The sequence below is a fragment of the Pyrgilauda ruficollis genome, unplaced genomic scaffold, assembly GCF_017590135.1.
Source record: "Pyrgilauda ruficollis isolate IOZ18807 unplaced genomic scaffold, ASM1759013v1 scaffold10, whole genome shotgun sequence".
In the NCBI taxonomy this organism is placed as follows: Eukaryota; Metazoa; Chordata; class Aves; order Passeriformes; family Passeridae; genus Pyrgilauda; species Pyrgilauda ruficollis.
In genome coordinates, this window is record NW_024508101.1 from 778376 (window position 1) to 801464 (window position 23089).

General features: G+C 52.6%; 1 protein-coding gene across 1 annotated transcript in view; it reads right to left on the bottom strand.

Moving 5' to 3' along the window:
* Positions 1 to 23089, bottom strand: part of GRM7 (glutamate metabotropic receptor 7) — a 190095-nt gene that overhangs the window by 12815 nt on the left and 154191 nt on the right. Inside the window, exons 8-9 of the mRNA XM_041461946.1 lie at positions 7885 to 8131; positions 2642 to 2734 (exon numbers count right to left, since the gene is read on the bottom strand). Of these exons, the coding sequence (XP_041317880.1) occupies positions 2664 to 2734; positions 7885 to 8131 (318 nt within the window). The 3' untranslated portion in view covers positions 2642 to 2663. The remainder of the gene's footprint in view (positions 1 to 2641; positions 2735 to 7884; positions 8132 to 23089) is intronic.

Below are 23089 nucleotides of genomic sequence, written 5' to 3' on the forward strand. Positions count from 1 at the left end.
TCTCCAGGGCAGCTGTGCCCACGGCAGGCAGGGACCCACAGTGCTGCTGCACAGGCTGTGCCAGCCCTGCCAGTGCCCAGGCTCCCAGCACCACTGGAATCAGCATTCCATGGTGCCAGTGTCCAGCCAGCCCCCCAAACCCTGGAGTCAGTCAGCACTCCATGGTGTCTGTGTCCATCACCCCTCAAAACCCTGGGATCAGCACTGCCTGGTGTCTGTGTCCCCAAACCCTGGGATCAATCAGCACTGCCCGGTGTCAGTGTCCCCAAGCCCTGGGATCAATCAGCACTGCCTGGTGTCTGTGTCCCCAAACCCTGGGATCAATCAGCACTGCCTGGTGTCCATGCCCAGCCCCTTCCCAAACCCTGGGATCAATCAGCACTGCCCGGTGCCCATGCCCAGCCCCTTCCCAAGCCCTGGATCAATCAGCACTGCCCGGTGCCCATGCCCAGCCCCTTCCCAAGCCCTGGCACAGCCACTGGCCATGCCCATCCCTGCAGGACCTGCTGGGGATGCCCTCCCTGCCCCAAGCAGTGCCCGAGGCCAGCCTGGGACACCCACAGGAATCCCAGGGAATGCAGGGGCCAGGGCCAGGACAGGGAGCTGCTCCTGGACCCTGGCAGCCCCGGCCCAGGGGGGCAGTGCCCAGTGCTGCAGCACTCCTGCAGCCCCTCTGCGACCCTGCAGCTCTGCAGAAGCCTCAGCTGCTTCCTTGCCTTGCTCACGGATGGACAATTCCTTCCCTCGCACCTACCACGTGTTTTTCAAGCCTTGTGTTTCCATCAGCCCCAAGAGCAGAGAAGCCCTATTTGTCACTCCCAGGAAACAATTTAGAGCCTTTCAAAGCCATCTCCCTGTGCATCACAAGCAGAAATTGATACAGTCACGTCAGGGCTCAGCTCTGTTCCTTCCTACTACAAACACCTTACCAGCAAAACAAGTGTCAATTTACAACCAGGCTGATGTTTTCCTGCTAGCCAGCTTTGTTTTTAATACACTGCATTGTTTCATGCTGCTTGTTGTTTTGTATTCCTGGGAGAACAAATCAAAGCAGCAACCAGGGCTGCAGGAGCTGGAGCAGCAATGCTGGGGCAGAGATGGAAAACAACCTGGAGCAGGGGAGCACTGGCAGGACCAGCACAAGCCCACAGCATCCCTGGTTTGGGATGAATAGCATCTTCAAAGCTTTTCTGGACCAAATTTTAAAATCTGCTTAAAGAATCTGAGTGGCCAGTTGCTTTTTATAGGACTTAGATGACAGAGTTATTTGTGTGCCTTTGCAGACAGCAATTCCTTACATTATTTACATTATTACATGGAAAAAAAATAGAATTTATGTGAGCTCCTAATTATTTTTAAAGTTTTCTTTAAAAAACCAATTTCTCCTGAGATTTAGGTGTCTGCCATCTCTCTCTTTCTCATCTCCTTCCTTGAGCAATTTCATCTTCACAGAGCTGCCCTTTCCCTCTCCTCTTTCATTTGCAGTAATGCTTTGAGTGGCCCCTTGTCCTCCTGGCTGCTTTGTCCCATTTCCCCCAGCCCAGCCCTGCCCTTGGATGCTCCGGGTCATCCCGGGGTTCAGGGAGAGCTTCAGCCTCCCATCCTGTGCCCGAGCTGGGAGTTGGCATAATGGCCCTGATTCAAATACAATAAAAACCAATTTGAGCTCTCAGGAGGACTGAATTGATGCTGGAGCTGGGGCAATTTACACCAGCCAGAGATATTGGTAATTTCTTTTCCTGTGACTCAGAGGCTCAATTCAAGCAACATTCCAACCTTTGCTGATAGAGGTTCTCACCTATTAGGGCCCAGCTAAACATTCTGAAGGCTGAATACAGTGATTTTCCAGCTCTCCGTGCTCAGCAGCACAGAACCAAGTCAGGTACAAGCTTTTGTACCTGGGCAAAGCCCTGAGCGCACAGGGAACTGTGAGAAATACTTATTAATGGCTGGCAATCATTCCTGTCCACTGTCAAAGGCTTCCTGACCCCTCTGTGTCCCTAGGAGAGCAGGAATTCCTGGCTGATGCAGTCACAGATACCAAAGGAGCTCACACATCATCAGATCACCGCGAGCAGCCCCAACACGCAGGAAAAGCCAGCCCTCAAAAATTGTTCACTCGTGGTTCCACCAAGTCAGTGCTCTCTGGGCTGCCCTGGGTTTTTATGAAAAGCAGCTTTCAAACCTTTTGGAGGCATGAACAGCTCTTAGTAGGGAGGGGTGATCACACCTGGGCTGAGGTTCTCTCTCTGCTGCTGGGCAGCCCTGGGGTGGGGCTGCTGGGGAGGACTCAGAGAACTCTGCCTTAGCTGTCAGATCTGGGGGCCAGAATTCACTTTTGATCATTTGTTTGTTCATTTTTAAACAAATATCTCCATCCTCAAAGGCTCTGTTGTGATCCAGCTCCAGTGGTGGGAAGGAGGAGACCTCTCAGAGTTGGTGCCACCCATGTCAGGGTCTCCCCTTTCCCAGGCAAACCCCCCATGACAGCTTTTGGTAACGGGTTTGTGAACAATTTTTAAGTTAGATATCTTTTTTAACACAGCTGCACTAACATTTCTCATATAATTATGTATATAATAAAAATAGTCATAATAATCATAATTTGAGAATAAAATAAGAAAAGCTCAGTTTTCCTTACCTTTTTGGAAAGCAGGCAAAAGCTATACAGTAGGTGGAAGAGTGTACCAAGTAACAGACTTTTGAACACTCTTTCTTACTGGTGGTATGGAGTCTACAGGGAAAGTAAATACATTGAATGTAGGACAGGTCTGGGCACCAGGATTGCTCCCAGCCTGCCCTGCCATCCCTGCCACTCCTCTGGCTCCCCCTGGGCTCGGGGGGCACCAGCACAGCACATGAGCCCTGGCAGCCCCCAGGCAGCCAGGCCAGGGGGCTCAGGTACCTCCAAGCACGGCAGCAGCTGCTCACAGCACAGCAGGGCTGCCTGAGCAGATTTTCCTTCCTCTCCCCTGATCCAGCTTGGGATGCTGTGGCTGCAGTTTCAGACCCCCTGTCCCTCCTCAGCCCCAGGGCCCTCACGGGTTCCTTGGCATCATCAACGGCCATTTGAGTGTTTTCCTCAGCAAGGGGGAAGGATTTCATGTAAATCTCAACAGAAGTTAGGCATGGGTTCTCTCCCAGTCTGACACTGCTCCTGCAGCAGACAGCCCAGCAGGGCTCTCCACCTGCTCCACCTCAGGCTCCACCAGAAACATCTTCCCAAAGTGTGAAATTGCAGCAAAGCCACACAAGAGCACAGCAAACTCATCCCAGGGCCGGGAGCTGCCGTGCCCCACCTCCTGCTGGTCCCAACCGTGCCCCAGCAGAGGGACAGCAGGAACCCGCTGGATGCAAACAGGAGTGATTAACAGAGTTCTCACTCAATCCAGAGTTCTCTGGATTGGAAGGCTTGGCCTTAGCACATCCCATTCAGCAGGAGAGCCCTCCCAGGGTGGGCTGGGCAGCTCAGCTGTGACCCTGCTCAGCCATGACCCTGTTCAGATGTGACCCTGCCCAGCTCTGACCCTGCCCAGCCCTGACCCTGCCCCGCCCTGACCCTGCCCCGCCCTGACCCTGCCCCGCCCTGACCCTGCCCCGCCCTGACCCTGCCCCGCCCTGACCCTGCCCCGCCCTGACCCTGCCCCGCCCTGACCCTGCCCCGCCCTGACCCTGCCCCGCCCTGACCCTGCCCCGCCCTGACCCTGCCCCGCCCTGACCCTGCCCCGCCCTGACCCTGCCCCGCCCTGACCCTGCCCCGCCCTGACCCTGCCCCGCCCTGACCCTGCCCCGCCCTGACCCTGCCCCGCCCTGACCCTGCCCCGCCCTGACCCTGCCCAGCCGTGGCCCTGCTCAGTTGTGACCCTGCTCAGTTGTGACCCTGCCCAGCCCTGACCCTGCCCAGCCGTGGCCCTGCCCAGCCGTGGCCCTGCCCAGCCCTGGCCCTGCTGCTGTCCCAGGGATGCCCAGGCAGTGTTCACACAGCCAGCCCGTTCCCCTGGCGCTGGGACATGAGGTCACTGCACTGCCAGGGATTCTCCTCTCATGGCAATCAGTGCTTTCCTCTGCACTCACTCCAAGCCCCTCTCCCAAGTGCTGTGCACATCTTTCTCTGAGCCTAAACTCCAGCAGATTGTCCCTGAGCTGTGTGCAGTGGTCCCACAGGATGAGGATCCCCTGCTCCTGGGAAGCCCCTCAGGAGGTCACAGAGCTCCAGCCTGACAAGGACATCTTCAGCCCACTGCCACAGAGGGCTCTGGCTTGGGAGGGACCTTAAATCCACCCAGTGCCACCCATGCCATGGCAGGGACACCTCCCACTGTCCCAGGTGCTCCAGCCCCAGTGTCCAGCCTGGCCTTGGCACTGCCAGGGATCCAGGGGCAGCCCCAGCTGCTCTGTTCTATTAAAGATCTGCTAAAACCTGGAGATTTTTTCAAGGCTGTTTCTCTGTAAACCCACCCACATTCTGCCTGAGGTTTGACTGTCCTGTGAGCAGGACAGGCCCTAAATCCAGCCCAGCCCCCAGATTTGCAGTGTTTGGAGGTACACGGGTCCCGTGCTGGTGCTCCCTGGCTCGGGACAGAGGGAACACTCGTGGAACACTTCCCAGCAGAAACGGCACCTGCAGCACCCGCAGCTGAGCAAGCAACAGCAGCAGCCCCGCGAGAAAGAGCAGAAAATCAAAGTGCAAACCCCCACTGTACTTGCAGAGCCCAGAGCTGAGCCAGGCCAGCCTCAGCTGGCTCTGGGCACTGCTGACTTTGATCCTCTGCAGGAACTCCCCTGCTCCTGCCCCCCTGAGCTCCAACAACCAAACCCTGCCCCTGCTCAGAGCCTGGGGGCACCAGGCAGCCCCTGCCCCACAGCCAGAGGCCACCAGGGGCCATCTGAGGGGAGCAAAGCCAATTTCACAAAGAAATACTGGAAAAACATCCTTTGGTTTTCTTTTGAAAGAAGATATTTGAGATTTTTAGAAAATTTGCTCCAAGATCTATCCAAGGCAATTTGTAATTCACATTTCCTACTTTCTGATTGGTAAAACTCTGGAAATTTCCCTATTCACAGTATAAAATATGTTTAAAGTGAAATTTCTATAAAAACATCAAACCCATTTTTATGGCTGGACACCATACTCAAATTTTCACTGAAAATTAAGTTTGAGGAGTTTTTCTTGGATGTTATGACTTTTTTTTTTAAGCTCACTAAAAAAATTTTCATTTTTTCCACCTAGAAATGGAACTGTAAACAACTTTGATTCAACAGAATATTCAAACTTTAAAAAACAAAACTGAGTTCAGGTGAACTACTGTTATACACACTCCTGAACGCTGCCTGATCAGAGGCTGATCAATAACCTGATCAATGCCATAGGACAGTAACTGTAGCAGTTACACTGGACTAATGCACCCCAAGTACAGCAGAAGTTTATATCATTTGATTTCCTAATAATTGTTATAAGCACACAGACCTGGGCAATGAACGAGCAGCTGAGACTATGAACAGATGGAATTCCATGTAAATAATGAAAATGCTTTTTAAAACACCTATTTCACAAGTGAGAAAAAAGAAGCAAAAGCTTATACAGCAGAAAGTCAGAGATTGCACATTTCCTAACAAACACATTTATGAGCTTTAAAATCCCACTCAGTGAAGGCTCAAGGCAAAAGTGACACATCTGGGCAAGCCAGGGGCCTCTGCCCCTTGTGCCTCTTAAAAACATGTTCTGGTCTACAGCCCTGGACTAAAAATGGGTGTTTGACCAGAAATATGGGGCTTAGGTGAGCACTATTTCTTTTCAATAAAAATATTTCCTTCCCAAAGAAAAATCTGGCTGTGCTTTGATGGGAGGGGAGAACATTCTCAGAAGTCTGAAAGCAGCAGTAAGATGCAGCAGGAGGATGAGATGAGAGCAGGAGGAGAGCCTGGGGTGGGCTTCCCACAGGGAGCATTGCAGCATCACAGCTTGGGTGGGTTTCTCTTTGGTCAAGTTTTGGCATGAAATTCTTAGATTTTGGAGTTTGTGTTTTAATTTCAGCTTAGTTGACCCAAACAGTGACTAGTGAAGTGCACCAGCAACACACTCCCCTGCCCTGGCCCTGCTGGATTTCAAATTCTCTTTTCCTCCCTTCCCTTCCTGAAATTTGCCTTGGAGAGTGCTCTGAGTGTCCCTGGGGAACAGCCCAGGGCAGGAATTCCATTTATTTCCTCCTGCACTCAGGGCTCTGTCCAGCTGCAAGAGGCCTCATCCAGGCCTTAATTTGTGAGAACCATTTCATGGCTCTGTCCATGGTTCTGTCCATGGCTCTGTCCATGGTTCTGTCCATGGCTCTGTCCATGGTTCTGAATCCCAGTCCAGCTTCCAAGGACGAATTTAGTTTTTCCAGCCGGAATGGATTTTTTACACCTGCATGATCAGAGAGAAATCCTGCAGGGGTGAGCAGGGGGAGGAAAAGTGCTGTGTCAGGGATCTGCTGCCTGCTCCCACTCTGCTTTGACAGCAGAGCTGCTGCTCCAGGCAGGAATTCCAGCAGCATTAGAGGCAGGAATTCCAGCAGCATCAATGGCAGGAATTCCAGCAGCATTAGAGGCAGGAATTCCAGCAGCATCAATGGCAGAAATTCCAGCAGCATTAACAGGACAAGACGTGGCATGGATTCCAGCAGCTAACGGATCAGTGGAGCACGGGCAGGGAAAGGGCATTTTTCCACATTCAGACCTGGTTTTGCACAAGAACTGCAGACGTGCCCAAGCCTTTGCAGTGTGCTGCGGAGCCGTGCAGCTGTCTCCTTCCTCAGCTCCTTCCAGATTCAAATGCAAATCAGATTTGATGGCCTCAGTCTGTAATTTCGTGCTGTGCTATCCTCTGCTATGCACATTAAGGAAACTAGAAGTGTCTTTGCCATCTATTTTCCTTTTAAATCGGTGGCAAGATTTGCATTAAGACCAGATAAAATCCCTAAATGGGAATCTTCAGGGACCGTGAGATTTTTGCAAAACAACTTTGCAAGAACCAGGATGAAAACTGGGGTTAGCAGAGTTCTTGATGAATTTGGTGCTTGCCTGGGAACCCATCCCTGCCAGCTGGACCTGGCCTGCAGGGTTCTGTGCCCAGAGATGTGCTGTTCCCTCACCCTCAGAGGGAAAGCAGGGGGGGCACGAGTTCCTCCCAGCTCCCAAACCCTTCCTGAGGCGCCGCCGCCGAACGGCACGGCTCGAAAATCAGAGCCAAAAGCAGAGAATTCCAAAACCCCACTAGAGCTGCAAACCCCGCGATGGAGCGAAGCAGGCGGAGCCCGGGCTGGGAGGCGCTGCAGAGCCCCGTACTCACTGTTGGGGTCCACGTTCTCGCAGAGCTCGGTCTTGGCCTCGCCGTTGGGGCGGTCGCTGGGCTTGTGGGACAGGCGCGAGGACATGGTGGCCGCCGTCACCACCGCCTTGAAGCTGCGCTTGCGCTTCTGCACGTTGAGCTCGGGGTGGAAGATGATGATGTAAACCTTGGGCATGTAGAGCATCCCCAGCGCCACCGACGCGCTCAGGTTCATGGAGATGGTGAGCGTGGTGGTTTGGATGTAGAGCTGCGGACGACAGAGAGGGGTTACGTACAGGGCGGGGCTGCGGCGCCTCACACACACAGAAATACCTGCTGGAGAGGGATTGTAACCTGTCTGGGTGTGTCACACACCATGGCAGGGCTGCGACCCCTCACACACACAGAAATACCTGCTGGAGAGGGATTGTAACCTGTCTGGGTGTGTCACACACCTGTGTCACACACCATGGCAGGGCTGCGACCCCTCACACACACAGAAATACCGGCTGGAGAAGGATTGTAACCTGTCTGGGTGTGTCACACACCACAGGTGGGGCTGCAGCGCCCGTACTCACTGTTGGGGTCCACGTTCTCGCAGAGCTCGGTCTTGGCCTCGCCGTTGGGGCGGTCGCTGGGCTTGTGGGACAGGCGCGAGGACATGGTGGCCGCCGTCACCACCGCCTTGAAGCTGCGCTTGCGCTTCTGCACGTTGAGCTCGGGGTGGAAGATGATGATGTAAACCTTGGGCATGTAGAGCATCCCCAGCGCCACCGACGCGCTCAGGTTCATGGAGATGGTGAGCGTGGTGGTTTGGATGTAGAGCTGCGGACGACAGAGAGGGGTTACGCACAGGGCGGGGCTGCGGCGCCTCACACACACAGAAATACCTGCTGGAGAGGGATTGTGACCTGTCTGGGTGTGTCACACACCATGGCAGGGCTGGGCCCCTCACACACTCAGAAATACCGGCTGGAGAGGGATTGTAACCTGTCTGGGTGTGTCACACACCATGGCATGTCTGCAGCACCTCACACACACAGAAATACCCGCTGAGAAAGGATTGTAACCAGTTTCCATGTGTCACACACCATGGCAGGGCTGTGGCACCTCACACACACAGAAATACCCGCTGGAGAGGGATTGTTACCTGTCTGGGTGTGTCACACACCACGGGTGGGGCTGAGCCCCTCACACACACAGAAATACCTGCTGGAGAGGGATTTTAATCAGTTTCCACATGTCACACACCACGGCAGGGCTGCAGCTCCTCACACACAAATCCCCACTGTAAAGCAATTTCTAACCAGTCTGGGTGTGTTACACATGGGGCTGGGCCAGCCTGCAGCAGCTCACACACAAACACCCACTGTAAAGTCATTTTTAACCAGTTTGCATGTTCCACAGCACAGGCCTGGCCAGGCTGCAGCAGTTCACACACACACACCCATTTTACACCCATTTTTAACCAGTTTGCAATGCAGATGTGTGAACTGAGACCTCTGCCCTGCAGCCACACGAATTCCCTGCTTGATCCACCAACAGCCTCAGTGACTGAGAATTTCAGGGGCCTTAACACAGTTCCCACAGCAAGTGAGGGCACAGCTTTGGCTCATTTATTTAGAGTGCAGGTCAGATTTGGACTGAAATAATTCTGATATAAATTAGGATTTAGCTGAGCTGTAAGTCATAGAACAGAAGCCATAATAACACAAGTTAGTAGAAATTATTGACTTAAAAACATTGAGAAAGGTGAGATTTTCTTGTCTTTACCCTACTTTAATTCTCTACAATTCACTGAAATAACTTTGCAGAGGGTACACAACGATTCCTGTGCTTGTGGTACCCAGCTGTGCTTGTTGTGAAAAAATATTTTAAAATTAGAGAACAGGTACTGAGATTATCCAAAGAAACCACAGGGATTAAAAAAATGTACTCTGCAAATATACAGGGGTAGTAAAGCCTTTTTTACTCCCTTTTTCTAAAACTGTGTCTCCAGAGGACACACGTAACAGATAAACCAGAACAATTCCCACGACTCCAGAGGATTCAGCACAATTAAAAGGCACAGAGACAGCACAGTACAGAGTGAGGGAGCTGAAGAGGCAGCAGCACCTGGGACATCCCTTCAGAAATTAAATATACAGGAAATCCAGAGAGATGGGAAAAGCATCACACTCTGAGGTGGTTATTCAGAACACTCCCTCCTCTCCTCCTCCCACTCAGCGCTCATCACTCTGAACTTCTGATGGGGAAGCCCTGGGAATGACACAAATGTCCCCAGCCTTGTCCTCAGGGTGTTCTGCAGCCACCTCAGGGGAGCCTCAGAGCCTCTAGCTCCTGCAAATGTCCCCAAACACCCTGCTGCCCCTGCCCCTGTCCCTGTTCCCATCCCTGTCCCAGCCCCTGCCCCTGTCCTTGTTCCTGTCCCTGTCTCTTGCCCCTGTCCTTGTTCCTGTCCCTGTCCCCATCCCTGTCCCAGCCCCTGCCCCTGTTCTTGTTCCTGTCCCTGTCCCCATCCCTGCTCCTGTCCCAGCCCCAGTCCCAGTCCCTGTCCCCATCCCTGCCCCTGTCCCTGTCCCCATCCCTGTCTCAGCCCCTGCTCCTGTTCCTGCCCCTGCCCTTGTTCCTGTCCCTGTCCCTGTCCCCATCCCTGTCACTGTCCCTGTCCCAGCCCCTTTCTCTGTCCCTGTCCCTGACCCTGTCCCAGTCCCTGTCCCAGCCCCACCCCCTTTCTCTGTCCCTGTCCCAGCCCCTGTCTCCATCCCTGTCCCTGTCCCAGTCTCAGTCCCAGTCCCAATCCCAGTCCCTATCCCCATCTCTGTCCCTGTCCCAGCCCCTGTCCCTGCCGGTGGCACACGGAGGTGGCCCCCACACGGTTAATTGTTCTGTCTGTAATTAGGGGCGCCCTGCAGCAGTGCCCGGGAGGAACTGGCCTGGCTGGAGCTGCCTCACCCTTGGGTCCAGCACTTCCCCCAATCCTGGGCCCAGCAGAGCAGCAGCAGCTCAGGAGCTCGGATTTATTGCTCCTGGAAAGGGGTTGAAGGTGAGATGATTATTTAATCAAAGGGGTCTTTGGCAGCACCTCCAGAGCTCCCACCTTGCAAATGCTGATGGGAGATAAAAGGGAGAGAGAAAAGAGCGTTTGTAGAACAAGGAGGGATGAGTGACACACAAAGCTTCTCATGACAAATGGGAGCAGCCTAAAGATAAGGGAAACTAATAGATATGCTTATTATGCAGAGCCTCAGTTTTATGTGTTTTATCTCTGCTTTGTGGTTTTACCAGTCAGACATAAAAATGCAGTTTACGTGAAACTATTTCATTTCTTATTTCACTTCTTCTGATAAATTCTCGGGAAGCATTTTAGATGAATGCAAATGGGTGACTTAAAGTACAAAAGATCAGATTTAACTGACAATGGGACTCTAATAACTCATGCGTGCCTTTTACAGCTGGCTGCTGAACCTGGCAGCTCCCAAACCTGAGATTAAATTAAGAAATTAAGATGCAGATTTAGTGAGAGATGCTCGAACTTGACACGAATGAGAACTGGGACAGAGCTCATCCAGCTCTGGGGTGACACCACCGTGGCCTTGCAGGGCCTGAAGGAGCTACAAGAACCTGGAGAGAGAGCATTTCCCAGGGATGGACACACAGGGCACAGGGAAAGGCTCCCAGTGCCAGAGGGCAGGGCTGGATGGGAGACTGGCAATGAGGAATTGTTCCCTGGCAGGGTGGGCAGCCCTGGCACAGAGCAGCTGGGGCTGCCCTGGATCCCTGGCAGTGCCAAGGCCAGGCTGGACACTGGGGCTGGAGCACCTGGGACAGTGGAAGGTGTCCCTGGGACAGTGGGAGGTGTCCCTGCCATGGCAGGGTGGCACTGGGTGGGATTTAGGGTTCCTTCCCATGACTGGAAGCATTGCCAGAGGAAATCCAGGCTTTCTGAAACCAATCTGGTGTTGGTGTCCCTGGCCAGTCCCCCGCAGGGTTTGAAGCCACATCTGCTCTGACAGAAGGACAAACCCTTCTGAAGGGTCACCCTCGCTCAAATCTCCTTCCCTCTCAAGCACACTCTGACTTTTGACAAATTTTAACTTCACACACTGCATTGCAAATGCAGGGACTTTGAAGCAGGCACTGGAGAAAACCCAACCCCGAGGACATCATTCACATGCAAAAGCACCTAGATTTTATCACTGCTTTTACATAAGTGATTTCCATTTGAATTTTAGATTTTTATGTTTTCCAGATTCTGGCTTTATTCATGCAAATCACAAAAATTGCCTTCAAAACCTTGAGAGAAAATTGGACTGGTCTGGAATACACACATCTAATAACGGGCAATTTTTATAGAACAAAATACATCAATGGCTAATTTTGCATGAACTGTGATTTCTCTGGGAAGCAAAGCACTGCAGGATCAGGCCTCTGTCTTTGCCAACCCAGGAGAGATTTCCAGCTGCTGGGCCAGAAGAACTGAACTTACAGTTTATAGAACAACTTCACTCAGAGCTGCAGAGCTTTGAAAAGTCCCTTTAGGAGTCAGAAACCCTTTGTGCAGGCTAAAGCTTTGCCTTCAGTCTAATCAGGAGCAACTGCTCCTCTTCTGTAATTCAGCTTCCTAATTATGCACTGGATTGTGTTATGTTGCAATATGGAAATAAAGTGGTAACTTGAGATATTTTTGGACTCGTGCTATTACAAGCCAATTTATCTCACTTTTATATGGGAATTAAAACAAATGTTCTTACAGACGAAGTAGACGGTTTTTAAATCTCCCAGAAGGCTTTTCCAGGTCATCTGAAGATTCTGTCTCATTCTCTACATTATGTTGTGCAAACATAAGAATGAGAAACACTTTTTAATAAAAATTAAAATTAGCTTCCCCTGCGCTGTGCGTTTGCAAAACCACAAACGGGGGGGTGAGAGGACCCGAATGCAAACGTGCCCTGGGAGATCTCGGTGTGCAAGGGGTGGGAGAGGGCACTGCCCTCTCCTTCAGCAGCTCTGTGCCCCCACTGGGAGCCCCAAACCCACCTGCACGTGCCAGCACCTGCTGCACACAGGCAGACACTGTAAAATGTGCTTTGGGCCCTGCTGCTCTGGCTAGGCTAGCAGGCAGCTTGGAACCTCCACGCGGAAAATCAGAGGGATGAAAGCAGCTAGCACCACAAACCCTTCTGGAAAGAGAACCACTTGCACCTGTGAAAAACAAGAAATGTGTCCCATGGCAATCAGTGAGCAGGAAATGTAAACTGTTTAAGAGCAGAAGGATTTGGTGGACAGGCACAAAGGCCATTTACTGACCAACAAACTGAGTTTCAGTGTGTTGTTAACCAATTAGGTGCCTTCTGATATTTCCTGTAAAAATGAGCTGTGTGACAAAAGAGCTGGCTCTGTGAATGAAGAACTGGCCCTGTGAATAAAGAACTGGCTATGAGAATGAAGAACTGGCCCTGTGAATAAAGAACTGGCTTTCCTGCACGCAGGAGCTGAGTCCTGTCTGCACATTCCTGCACCCAGCAGCTCCTGTTCCCAGAGCAGCTGAGTGCTGAAGGCTCAGGCAGCTCCGTCCTTGCAGGGCTGCACAGGGAAATGGGAGCAGCCCCTGGCAGGAGCCCAGAGCTCAGAACCAGCTGAGCCTTAAGGTCCTTCCCAACGCAGAGGTTCCCTGATGTGATGAAGATTTAAATCCTGTAAGGTGTTCAGGGATCTCTGCCCTGCTGTGCTCCTCAGGGTGCACTTCCCCCATGGAACACAACCACAATTCCCTGCTGAGGTGCCACAATCCTCAGAGAGCACTGCCAGGGCCGGGCGGGACTGGAGATGGGAATGGAGATGCTCAGGAAGTTGTGCAAGTGTCAAGGTCCATAAACAAATCTGATGTCCACAGGAATCACAGGAGCTGTGCTGAGCACGGCTATCACAGCAGAAAATGCAAGGCAGGCACAGAGAGCCCCTGTGGGATGGCTCAGGGAATGGGCTGCACATCCAGAATCCCAGAGTGGGCTGGGGAAGAGACCCTAAATCCCACCCAGTGCCACCCCTGCCATGGCAGGGACACCTCCCACTGTCCCAGGTGCTCCAGCCCCAGTGTCCAGCCTGGCCTTGGGCACTGCCAGGGATCCAGGGGCAGCCCCAGCTGCTCTGGGCACCTGTGCCAGGGCTGCCCACCCTGCCCGGGAACAATTCCTGCCCAATAACAATTTATGCCAACAAAATGAGAACTCCTCAAACAGAAGCATCTAAAGGACCAGCTTGCTGAAGGCAGGATCCTGTCCCAGCCCCTGTGGCAGCACCCACAGCCTGGGATGCAGGGATGCTGGGGGATCCTGTCCAGCCCCTGTGGCAGCACCCACAGCCCGGGATGCAGGGATGCTGGGGGATCCTGTCCCAGCCCGTTCCTGGCAGCAGGAGGCTCAGCCATCCACAGGAAAACTCACCCACATTCCCAGAGAGTCTCACCTGCAGGGGCAGCCAGCAAAGAGTGAACAGGACTGAAAGGACAAATTCCCAATTCCCAGTGCCTGCAGGCTGAAACTGCTCCTCCTGGTGTCACCTTGTCAGAGCCACCATTCATTTCCACGTCCCAAGAGCACCCAGCACTTCGAGTTTGTCAGCTTGTGGCTCACAGGCAAACGTGTGGAGGAGAGCTGAAGTGAATGCCTGTATTTTAAATATCTCAGCTATTCCAGCTAAATATTTTATACAGCTTGTTCCCTTATATTAGGAACCTCCTTTTGCAAGAAATTTGCATGCACCAAAAATAAACGTTTATGGGTTATATCTATAACTTGTGTGATAATTCAAAATAGCGAATGCTGAATTGCTCTGAGAGTGCTGATGCAGATGCAGAGAGGAGGAATTTTGTCCCTCCAGCCTGTGAGAGAAACTCTAACAGCTTATCTGGAAGGAAATTAAATTAGCCAGATAATTGGACAGAGCAGCAATGGAAAAAAGCAAGTGCTGCTTTCAAGCAGCATCTGATGGCTGAGAGAGGAACTGAAGCAGCATCAGAGGCAGAAGCACAGGTGACACGGGTCACACAGCCAGCACTCAGCAGACTCCTCCTCTGCTGCACAGAGAGCTGCCTTGGCTTTCTGTGGCAGGCTCAGAGACTGCAAAGGTGCCCAGGAGCTGCTTGGAGTCACCTGGGAGTCGCTCAGCAGGAAGAGGACAGGGTGGAGGTTTGCAGCGAGCTCTGTGCATCCCCAGCCCTGGGCAGGGAGGGTCTGCCTCCCCCTGGGGCCCTGCTCCTGCTCTGTGCCCTGGCTCTGAGCCCTGCTCCGCAGCCTGCTGTCCCTGCAGGGGTGAGGGTGCCATGGGCTGTGATCCCTGGCCTGGCTGGTGACAGCAGAGGGACACCAACACCCACACACCCATCCTGGTGCTCCTTCCCTGCTGATCACAGGTCCACAGGTGCTGGACACAGTTTGCAATGCTGAAATCCCCCCAGGACCCAGCCATGGGCTGCTCCCTGTGCCCAAGCAGGAGGGTCCTGCCAGCTCCCAGCCCTGCTGGCTCACCCAGAGATTTCAGCCACAGCTTGGCACAGCCAGAGGGAAGAGCTCCAGAAATCCCATTATCAGTCCTCAGAACTGTCTAACATCTCTTGCTTGGCATTGCTGTTTGTGATCATAGCTCTAAAATAAGTTACACATCACTAAAAGAGACAAACACAAAGTGCAGCAGGAGTAATGTACATCCTCCACTTCTATTATTAAAAGAATGGCTTTTCCCTCTCTCACGGGCTGAGCACTTGGCTTTTTTGAGCTAGAAATAATTCTTCATCTGTCACTTCTTCCAAAAAACAAAAAACCAAAAAAAAAAAAAAGAAAAAAAAAAAAAGGAAAGGAAAAAAGAGCAAGCCTTCATTTCATTGCTCCCCTCGCCACTGCACTGCTAAATTGACTGACACACAATCTTGGCATTTTCGGGTATTCAGAGCCAGACTCTGGCTGCTGTTGTAAATCATATTTCTCCACACTTATTGCATTTTATTCATTTTATACATGACCGGAGATTAGAGTTCAAATGAAACAGATTTTGCTATCCTTCTTACATTCCAAACGTCACCAGTCTAGAAATCTTTAATTTTACTCACTTCAGCTATTGAATAATTCAATGTAAGAGGAGAAAAAACCAACCCTCAGTTTGAGATTTTGAGGAAAATAACGTGAGACCCCAGGGCTGTGTCTGTGCAGGATGGGCCAGGAATACACAATGTCCAGGGATACACAATGTCCCCAGGGGCACACAATGTCCCCAGGGGCACAGATGTCCCCAGGGACACACAATGTCCCCAGGAATACACAATGTCCAGGGATACACAATGTCCCCAGGGGCACACAATGTCCCCAGGGGCACAGATGTCCCCAGGGACACACAATGTCCCCAGGGGCACAGATTTCCCCAGGGGCACACGATGTCCTAAGGGACACAAATGTCTCCAGGGGCACAGATTTCCCCAGGGGCACAGATGTCCCCAGGGACACACAATGTCCCCAGGAATACACAATGTCCCCAGGTGCACACTGTCCCCAGGGGCACACAATGTCCCCAGGGACACAGATTTCCCCAGGGGCACACGATGTCCTAAGGGACACAAATGTCTCCAGGGGCACAGATTTCCCCAGGGGCACAGATGTCCCCAGGGATACACAATGTCTCCAGGGGCACACAATGTCCCCAGGGGCACACAATGTCCCAAGGGACACAAATGTCCCCAGGGATACACAATGTCCCCAGGTGCACACAATGTCCCCAGAGGCACACAATGTCCCCAGGGGCACAGATTTCCCCAGGGGCACACGATGTCCCAAGGGGCACAGATGTCCCCAGGGGCACAGATGTCCCCAGGGATACACAATGTCCCCAGGGACATACAATGTCCCCAGGGGCACACAATGTCCCCAGGGACACAGATTTCCCCAGGGGCACACGATGTCCTAAGGGACACAAATGTCTCCAGGGGCACAGATTTCCCCAGGGGCACAGATGTCCCCAGGGATACACAATGTCTCCAGGGGCACACAATGTCCCCAGGGATACACAATGTCCCCAGGGATACACAATGTCCCCAGGGGCACACAATGTCCCCAGGGGCACAGATGTCCCCAGGGATACACAATGTCCCCAGGGGCACAGATGTCCCCAGGGATACACAATGTCCCCAGGGGCACACAATGTCCCCAGGGGCACAGATGTCCCCACTGGACCAGGGTTCTCCAAGCCCTGCAACCACCACCATCTGGCAATGCCAACTCCCCGTGCCCAGTTCCAAGAGAGGAGCTGTGGAAGCTTCTGAAGCATTCCACGAGATTGACCATGGCCATCCAGCACAGCAGAAAGTCCTGGCTGGGCCTGAACATCCCAGAAATATTCCCAGGATCAAATATTGCTTTTAAGGATGGAGCCCAGGCAGCCTCCCCCCCCCAAACACTCCTTCCTTACCAACAGCTGCACAGTGAACACCAGGCAAAGCTCTCTCCCAGTTTTTCTTAAATTATTAAAGCATTCCAGAACAGAAAATAAACTCGGGTCAAATGATTTTAAGACAATTCCGTGTACCTGAGATGGAGGAACGAGCACGAGGAATATCAGTGGAAGGTATTGATCATAAAGAGACAAACAGGGTGCACATTAATGCGTGGGTAAGTAAACACACAGATGGGCAAGGAAATGGGCAGCTCAAAACGTGATGACCTCCAGAAATGGTCACATTTAATAAACCTGAAGAATTGAATCTGCATGCTGAGAAACCAGCCAGGTTCTGGAATTTCACTCTGCACTCACCCGGGATACATGGAGCTAAGAAATAGTCAGAAAATCCCAAAGAATCAAACGGTATTTTTTTAAAAAGCCCACCTTGAGATGCTTAACCTCATGCTGATGATGCGTTCAGGGAGCTGCAGGAAGCTGCAGGAGGAGGGCAAGGCAGGAAGCATCTCAAGCACAAGGACTCCTGCTGCGAGGAGCAGCGGGATGGAAGGCAGCAGCAGGAGCTCCTGCAGCCCCTGTGGCTCTCAGCTCGGCCCTGCACCCCAGGGACCCCGTGGGGGTGGGCAGTGAGGTGCTGGGCTGGCACAGGGGGCTCAGTGCCAGGCCAGGCTCAGCAGAGCAGCGCCTGGATGTGCCCAGGTTGCCATGGCAATGGGAACTCTGTGAGCGCAGCCCTGCCTTGCCAGCGCTGAAGGAGCACTGCCAGCATCACTCACAGCCTGGAGAGGAGAGGCACAGCTGCCCTGATGCTTCTCTCTCCTCCCGGGCTCTTTAAGCAGCCTGGGGGTTGCAGTTTTGTTTTACTGCCCAGTAAATCACACAGCCACACGTTAGCGCGGCGAGCAGCCCTCTCACTTCAGGTGTTCAGGTGTGCAAAATTAAATCCATGCTCCAGAATAAACACAAGCACTGTTAAGAGTTCCCCAGTCACGCACAGTAAGCTAATACTGAGAAAACAAAGCAAAAGGAACAAGTCAAGCCTCAAGCCAGCCCTACAAGAGGGGCTGACCCAGGCCAGCAGTGCAAGGCAGCCCAGGACAGGTTCCTCCTGCCCTGCCTGGCTCCAGTCTGAGCTGTAAGCGAGTGCCCATCCCTCTGAGGCTCTCCTGACCCATCCATCTGCAGTCCTGCCAGGATGAACACCAGCTCTCTCAGCCCAGGCCATGCCCCTAACGAGAGCAGAGATCCCCACAGAAGGTTCATCCTACAGAGCAAGATCCAACACCTTTTTTCTGTCCTTTCACTCCAGTTCTGCCTCTCCTGACCCAGCCATATGTTTGATTTATATCCAGCCAGTCTGGCCCACTTGGAAGGCTTTCCTGAGATCAAGCTGCTCTTTTGCTGAGACACTCCAGTTAATAAATTCCCTTTCCCTCCACTTGCTTCAGCAACTGAACATGCTCCATGACTTGGCACACCGGGCTCACAAAATCTCACCCCAAACCTTCCCCCATCCAAAATGAAATCCTCTGGCCTTCCCAGAGGAACAGAACTGATTCCCCTGCACAGCTGGGTGCCAGATCTTCACTGACCACAGCACTGTGACCCCTCAGCTTGCTCACTCACACCCTTGGAGGTGTCAGTGAGCCCTGGGGGCTGAGCTGGTCCTGGTCAGTCCCTGCTGGCACCAGCTGGGGAAGGCTTCTGCCAAACCCACCCAGCTTCTCTTGCTTTGGCCTCTCCAGGGTGCTCCTTCATGGGAGCAGGCACTTCATGTGCAGCCTGTGGCCCTGTTTTGTGGCTCCCTGGGAGCAGACTGAGGGCAGGGAGCCTCCATCCAGCCCTTCCTGGGGCTGCTGGATCACACAATCACCGAGGGGGGCGAAGACCCAAGACCAGCCTTTGGCTGATCCCCGCCTTGTCACCCAGACCAGAGCCCCGAGTGCCACATCCAGGGAGGGTCACCCCACCACTGCCCTCTGCACTGAGGCAGCCCAGTATTCCCAGTACGTTCCCAGCTCGGCCAGTGTGCAGAACCTCAAACCAACCCCACAAACCATTCCTTGCCCACCCAATGGCCGAGAGGTGACCGATGGCCCCAGCCCTGCCCGTGCCCAGCACTGACTGTGCTCACTCAGTTCCCCCAGAGCTACCAATCCCCAAAGTCAGCTGCAATCTTTCAATGTCAGTGAGGTCTGACCAGGCCCATCCTGAGAATCTACTCCATACATTTGCATACAAAGTAAGATCTAATTCTGCTTGGAGACCTTCAGGGGAATTTGAAGTGCAAGGCAGTGTCAGTGCAGGGGGGGAGAGGGAAAGGGTAATCCCACACTTATTACTTCTCTTTAAATACCTTGGAGGAGAGCACTGGCAGGAAAGAACATGACCAATACACATATATGAAGCAAGCCATTTTTTCAGTGACTTTTGAAATGATAATGTAATTATTAGTTAAACCAGAGCATTTACAAATTGCTTTGGCTACTTAGAAAAAACTCGTTATGGCTGGACATGTCCTGTGGCACCACAGTGCTGGGAGCAGTGGAATGTGCTGGGGGACCAAAGGCTGCAGCCAAGTACCCAGAGCAGTCAGCAATTCATTTATTCTTGTAATTGGGTTATTTATTTGTTTGTTTATTTATTAGCATGCCCCGAGCAGCTGTGGCTGTCTCTGGATCCCTGGCAGTGCCCAAGGCTAGGCTGGACATTGGAGCAGCCTGGGACAGTGGAAGGTGTCCCTGCCATGGCAGGGGTGGCACTGGGTGGGATTTAACCCAACCCAAACCATTCTGTGAAAATGATTTCATTTTCTGAAAGGTGAAAGTGAGCAGGGAGTGTGGTTGAGCTGCTGAAAGAATGGAAGATTCTGGATAAGGCAACAAAGCCTTTGCTCCTGACCAGCCATCGCTGGGAGTTTATACCCTGGCATAAGGAAAATAATTCCTTGTACTAAAGAAAAGCAATCTAAATGTCAAAACAATAAAAAAGATGGTCAGACACGGGGTGTGGGCAGCAGCTCCAGCCCCTGCAAGAACGATGAACCCCAAAGCCCACCCTGAAGCTGTGCCAGCAATCAGCAGTGTCTCCCTCGGTGACAATGCCGTGCCAGGCTCTGTGCCACAGCCAGCTTTGTGCCAGCCCTCTCCCCAGCCCTGCCCGGCCCCAAGGGGCTCCCCTGGCCCCTCCTCATCGCTCATCCCACAGGACAGCACCAGGCAGGAGAGCCGGGAGCAGGGCAGGGTTTGGGATTATCTCCGGGCACCGGGGGTGCTCATCCTCTCCATTATTCCTCCAGAGCCGTGCCAGTTTGCATTTAATTAACTCAGTGACTGGAGCCAGCCAATTCTTGTTGCTACTGATGTGTCACAATTAGAACAGCGTTGCCATGGCAACTGCCCAGTGCATCATAATTCCTACCCTGGCTCTGCGCAATCCTCGGGCTGTGACACGCAGATGGGCGGTTATTGTTATGCTGAACTGGGAATGGGTAATCCCACAAAATACAAGATCATTTAGGTGCTCATTTAAATGAGATTTAATTACAAAAAGTCTATCGTTTTAGGACCTGCCAAATTCCAGCCGTTCCACGATCCCCCGTGTCTTTGGGAGGCACCCGTGTGCATCAGCACTAACCCAGAGCATCGGGAAGCGCTTCTCTCTCAATTATCTAACACTGCCTTTTTATTGCAGGAATAAACCAAATCTCCATCTCAGAGCAGCGCTGCGGTGACAATTTCCAGCAATACCCAAACCATTCTCCAGACTCCTCATCACCAGCTCCGAGTTAACTCCGAAATTCCCTCCTACACATCAGTGAGTCCGTCAGACCCCCAGACAGCACCACAATTCACTCCCAGTCCTCCAGAGCTCCCTGTCAGCAGCATTCGGGGTGCTCAGACTGGGAGCAACCTGGGGAGAAAACCCCGAGTTTTACACCCAAATCCGTCACATGTTTAACTCATCCCTGGCCTGACAGAAGTTAAGGAGCCACAAACACGAATGTGAATCTGAAACTGATTGATAAGTTTGAACAGGATGCAAAAGCAGAGCCTGGTTACTGCTGCCTTCAGGGATGAAAACCTCCCCAGAGCCGTTTGCTGCCCCACTGCATGGCAGAGCTGCAGCAGCTGCAGCCCTGATCCTGCGGGACGGGGCCTCCAGCAGCCTGCAAACACAAACATTTGGGATTGGGGACACACGCTCCCTGCTGCCTGTGCCGGGACAGCGAGCATGGAGCTGGGGTCTGCTCTGAGCTGGGCTGGGCCAGAGAGCATCGAGCTGGGCTCTGCCCCGAGCTGAGCTGAGCCAGGCCAAGCCGCTTTGCAAGGACCTGACTCGGTCCATGCTGTTTTGAGACCTGACTAGTAAATGCTGTTTGGGGCCTGGCCCAGTCCATGCTGGTTTGGGGTCTGACCCAGTCCATGCTGGTTTGGGGCCTGGCCCAGTCCATGCTGGTTTGGGGTCTGACCCGGTCCATGCTGGTTTGGGGTCTGACCCAGTCCAGGCTGGTTTGGGGTCTGACCCAATCCATGCTGGTTTGGGGTCTGACCCAGTCCATGCTGGTTTGGGATCTGACCCAGCCCATGCTGTTTGGGGCCTGACCCGGTCCGTGCTGCTTTGGGACCTGACCTGGTCCATGCTGGTTTGAGATCTGACCCGGTCCGTGCTGGTTTGGGGTCTGACCCGGTCCATGCTGTTTGGGACCTGACCCGGTCCATGCTGGTTTGAGATCTGACCCGGTCCATGCTGGTTTGGGGTCTGACCCGGTCCATGCTGGTTTGGGGTCTGACCCGGTCCATGCTGGTTTGGGGTCTGACCCGGTCCATGCTGGTTTGGGGTCTGACCCAGTCCAGGCTGGTTTGGGGTCTGACCCAATCCATGCTGGTTTGGGGTCTGACCCGGTCCATGCTGGTTTGGGGTCTGACCCGGTCCGTGCTGTTTGGGGCCTGACCCGGTCCGTGCTGTTTGCCCAGTCCGTGCTGTTTGGAGCATCCCCAGCCCAGCACCACAGGCTGGGCTCCAGGCAGCCCCCGAGCCCCAGACCCCGCTGGCCACACGGCCAGGCTTGGACTGGGCTGGGCTGTGCCCCAGGAAATGCTGGCTCGGTCTGGTCAGACCCAGCCCAGGCAGGGCTCATCCATGCTGCACCACCCGGGACATCTGCAGCCCCGACCTCCCTTCCTTATCTCCAGTCGTTATCAGAGTTCATCTTCCAGTCAATAAAACCTGCTAAAACAACATTGATTCTCAAGTTCTGGAGAATCAAATCACTTGACTTCCTTGGTCCTCCAATTAAGGCACCAGAATAAATCTTAACTACTCCCTAATACCAGTTTTCACAAGACTTTCTTCGGCTCTAATCACGTTTAAGCACCTTGGCTAAAGGAATTGATTTCCATTGCTTTTCCTTCCTGCCACCTCAGAGAGTCTGCTGAGCTTCCCAGTGCCTCTCCTCTTCAGCTCTCTGGTGAATTACTGCTGCTAGCTCCGAGGTTCAGCAGGATCTGCTCCACCACTAAAAAGAGCTATCTTGTCTCCAAATGATATTTAATTATCTCCATTAAACATTACAGGCTGCTCTGATGCTGGAGATGTAAATCAGAGGGAACAAGAGGAAGATGAGAGCATATTGTTCACTGCATGTTTTGTCCTCCTACTCCCTCTCTTAAATAAGTGTCTCTAGAGGTAAGGCCAACACGGAGCTTGTGAACACTCCAGTTATTCCATTTGCAATACACACATTATTTTACACTGTGAAACCATGAAACTCAGGACCTGGGCAGGGCTAAACCTCAGCTTTCCCTGCTGTGGCAGAGGCAGTTAAAGACTGAATGGATGGTGTTTAATGAGCAATTAACAGTGCAAGAAAAGCTCTAATTACAGAAATATAAACACGCCCCAAATCACTTTGGACATGGTAGGGTTGGGACGCAAATTTTTTGCTTTAGTCTACAAGAATTCGTTGTTGTTTCTCTTTAAACCTCTGCTAAGCTTCTGCCTCAAAGACAAAACATGAGGCAATTTCTATGACTGAGCATGATGGTTTCTATTTTTATTATTCTTACATGCCTGCTTAAACCACTTAACAAATAAACCTGCAAGTCGATATTTTTGCATCCATCTCTTACGTACAGAGAATCCTACCTTCTGCTCTGCATGGGAACCTTGCTAGACTGAGATGGTCTTTGCAGAGCAGCTCTTTCCTCCCCCTGCAAATCTGTGCTGTGCACAAAGGAGCTGACGTTGGTGTGAGAGCATCTCTCTCCAGGACCCACAGAGGCCCTGCTGTGTGGACAGGAGATTCCCTTACAGTGCCTGCAACTCGGGGGTTTTTAC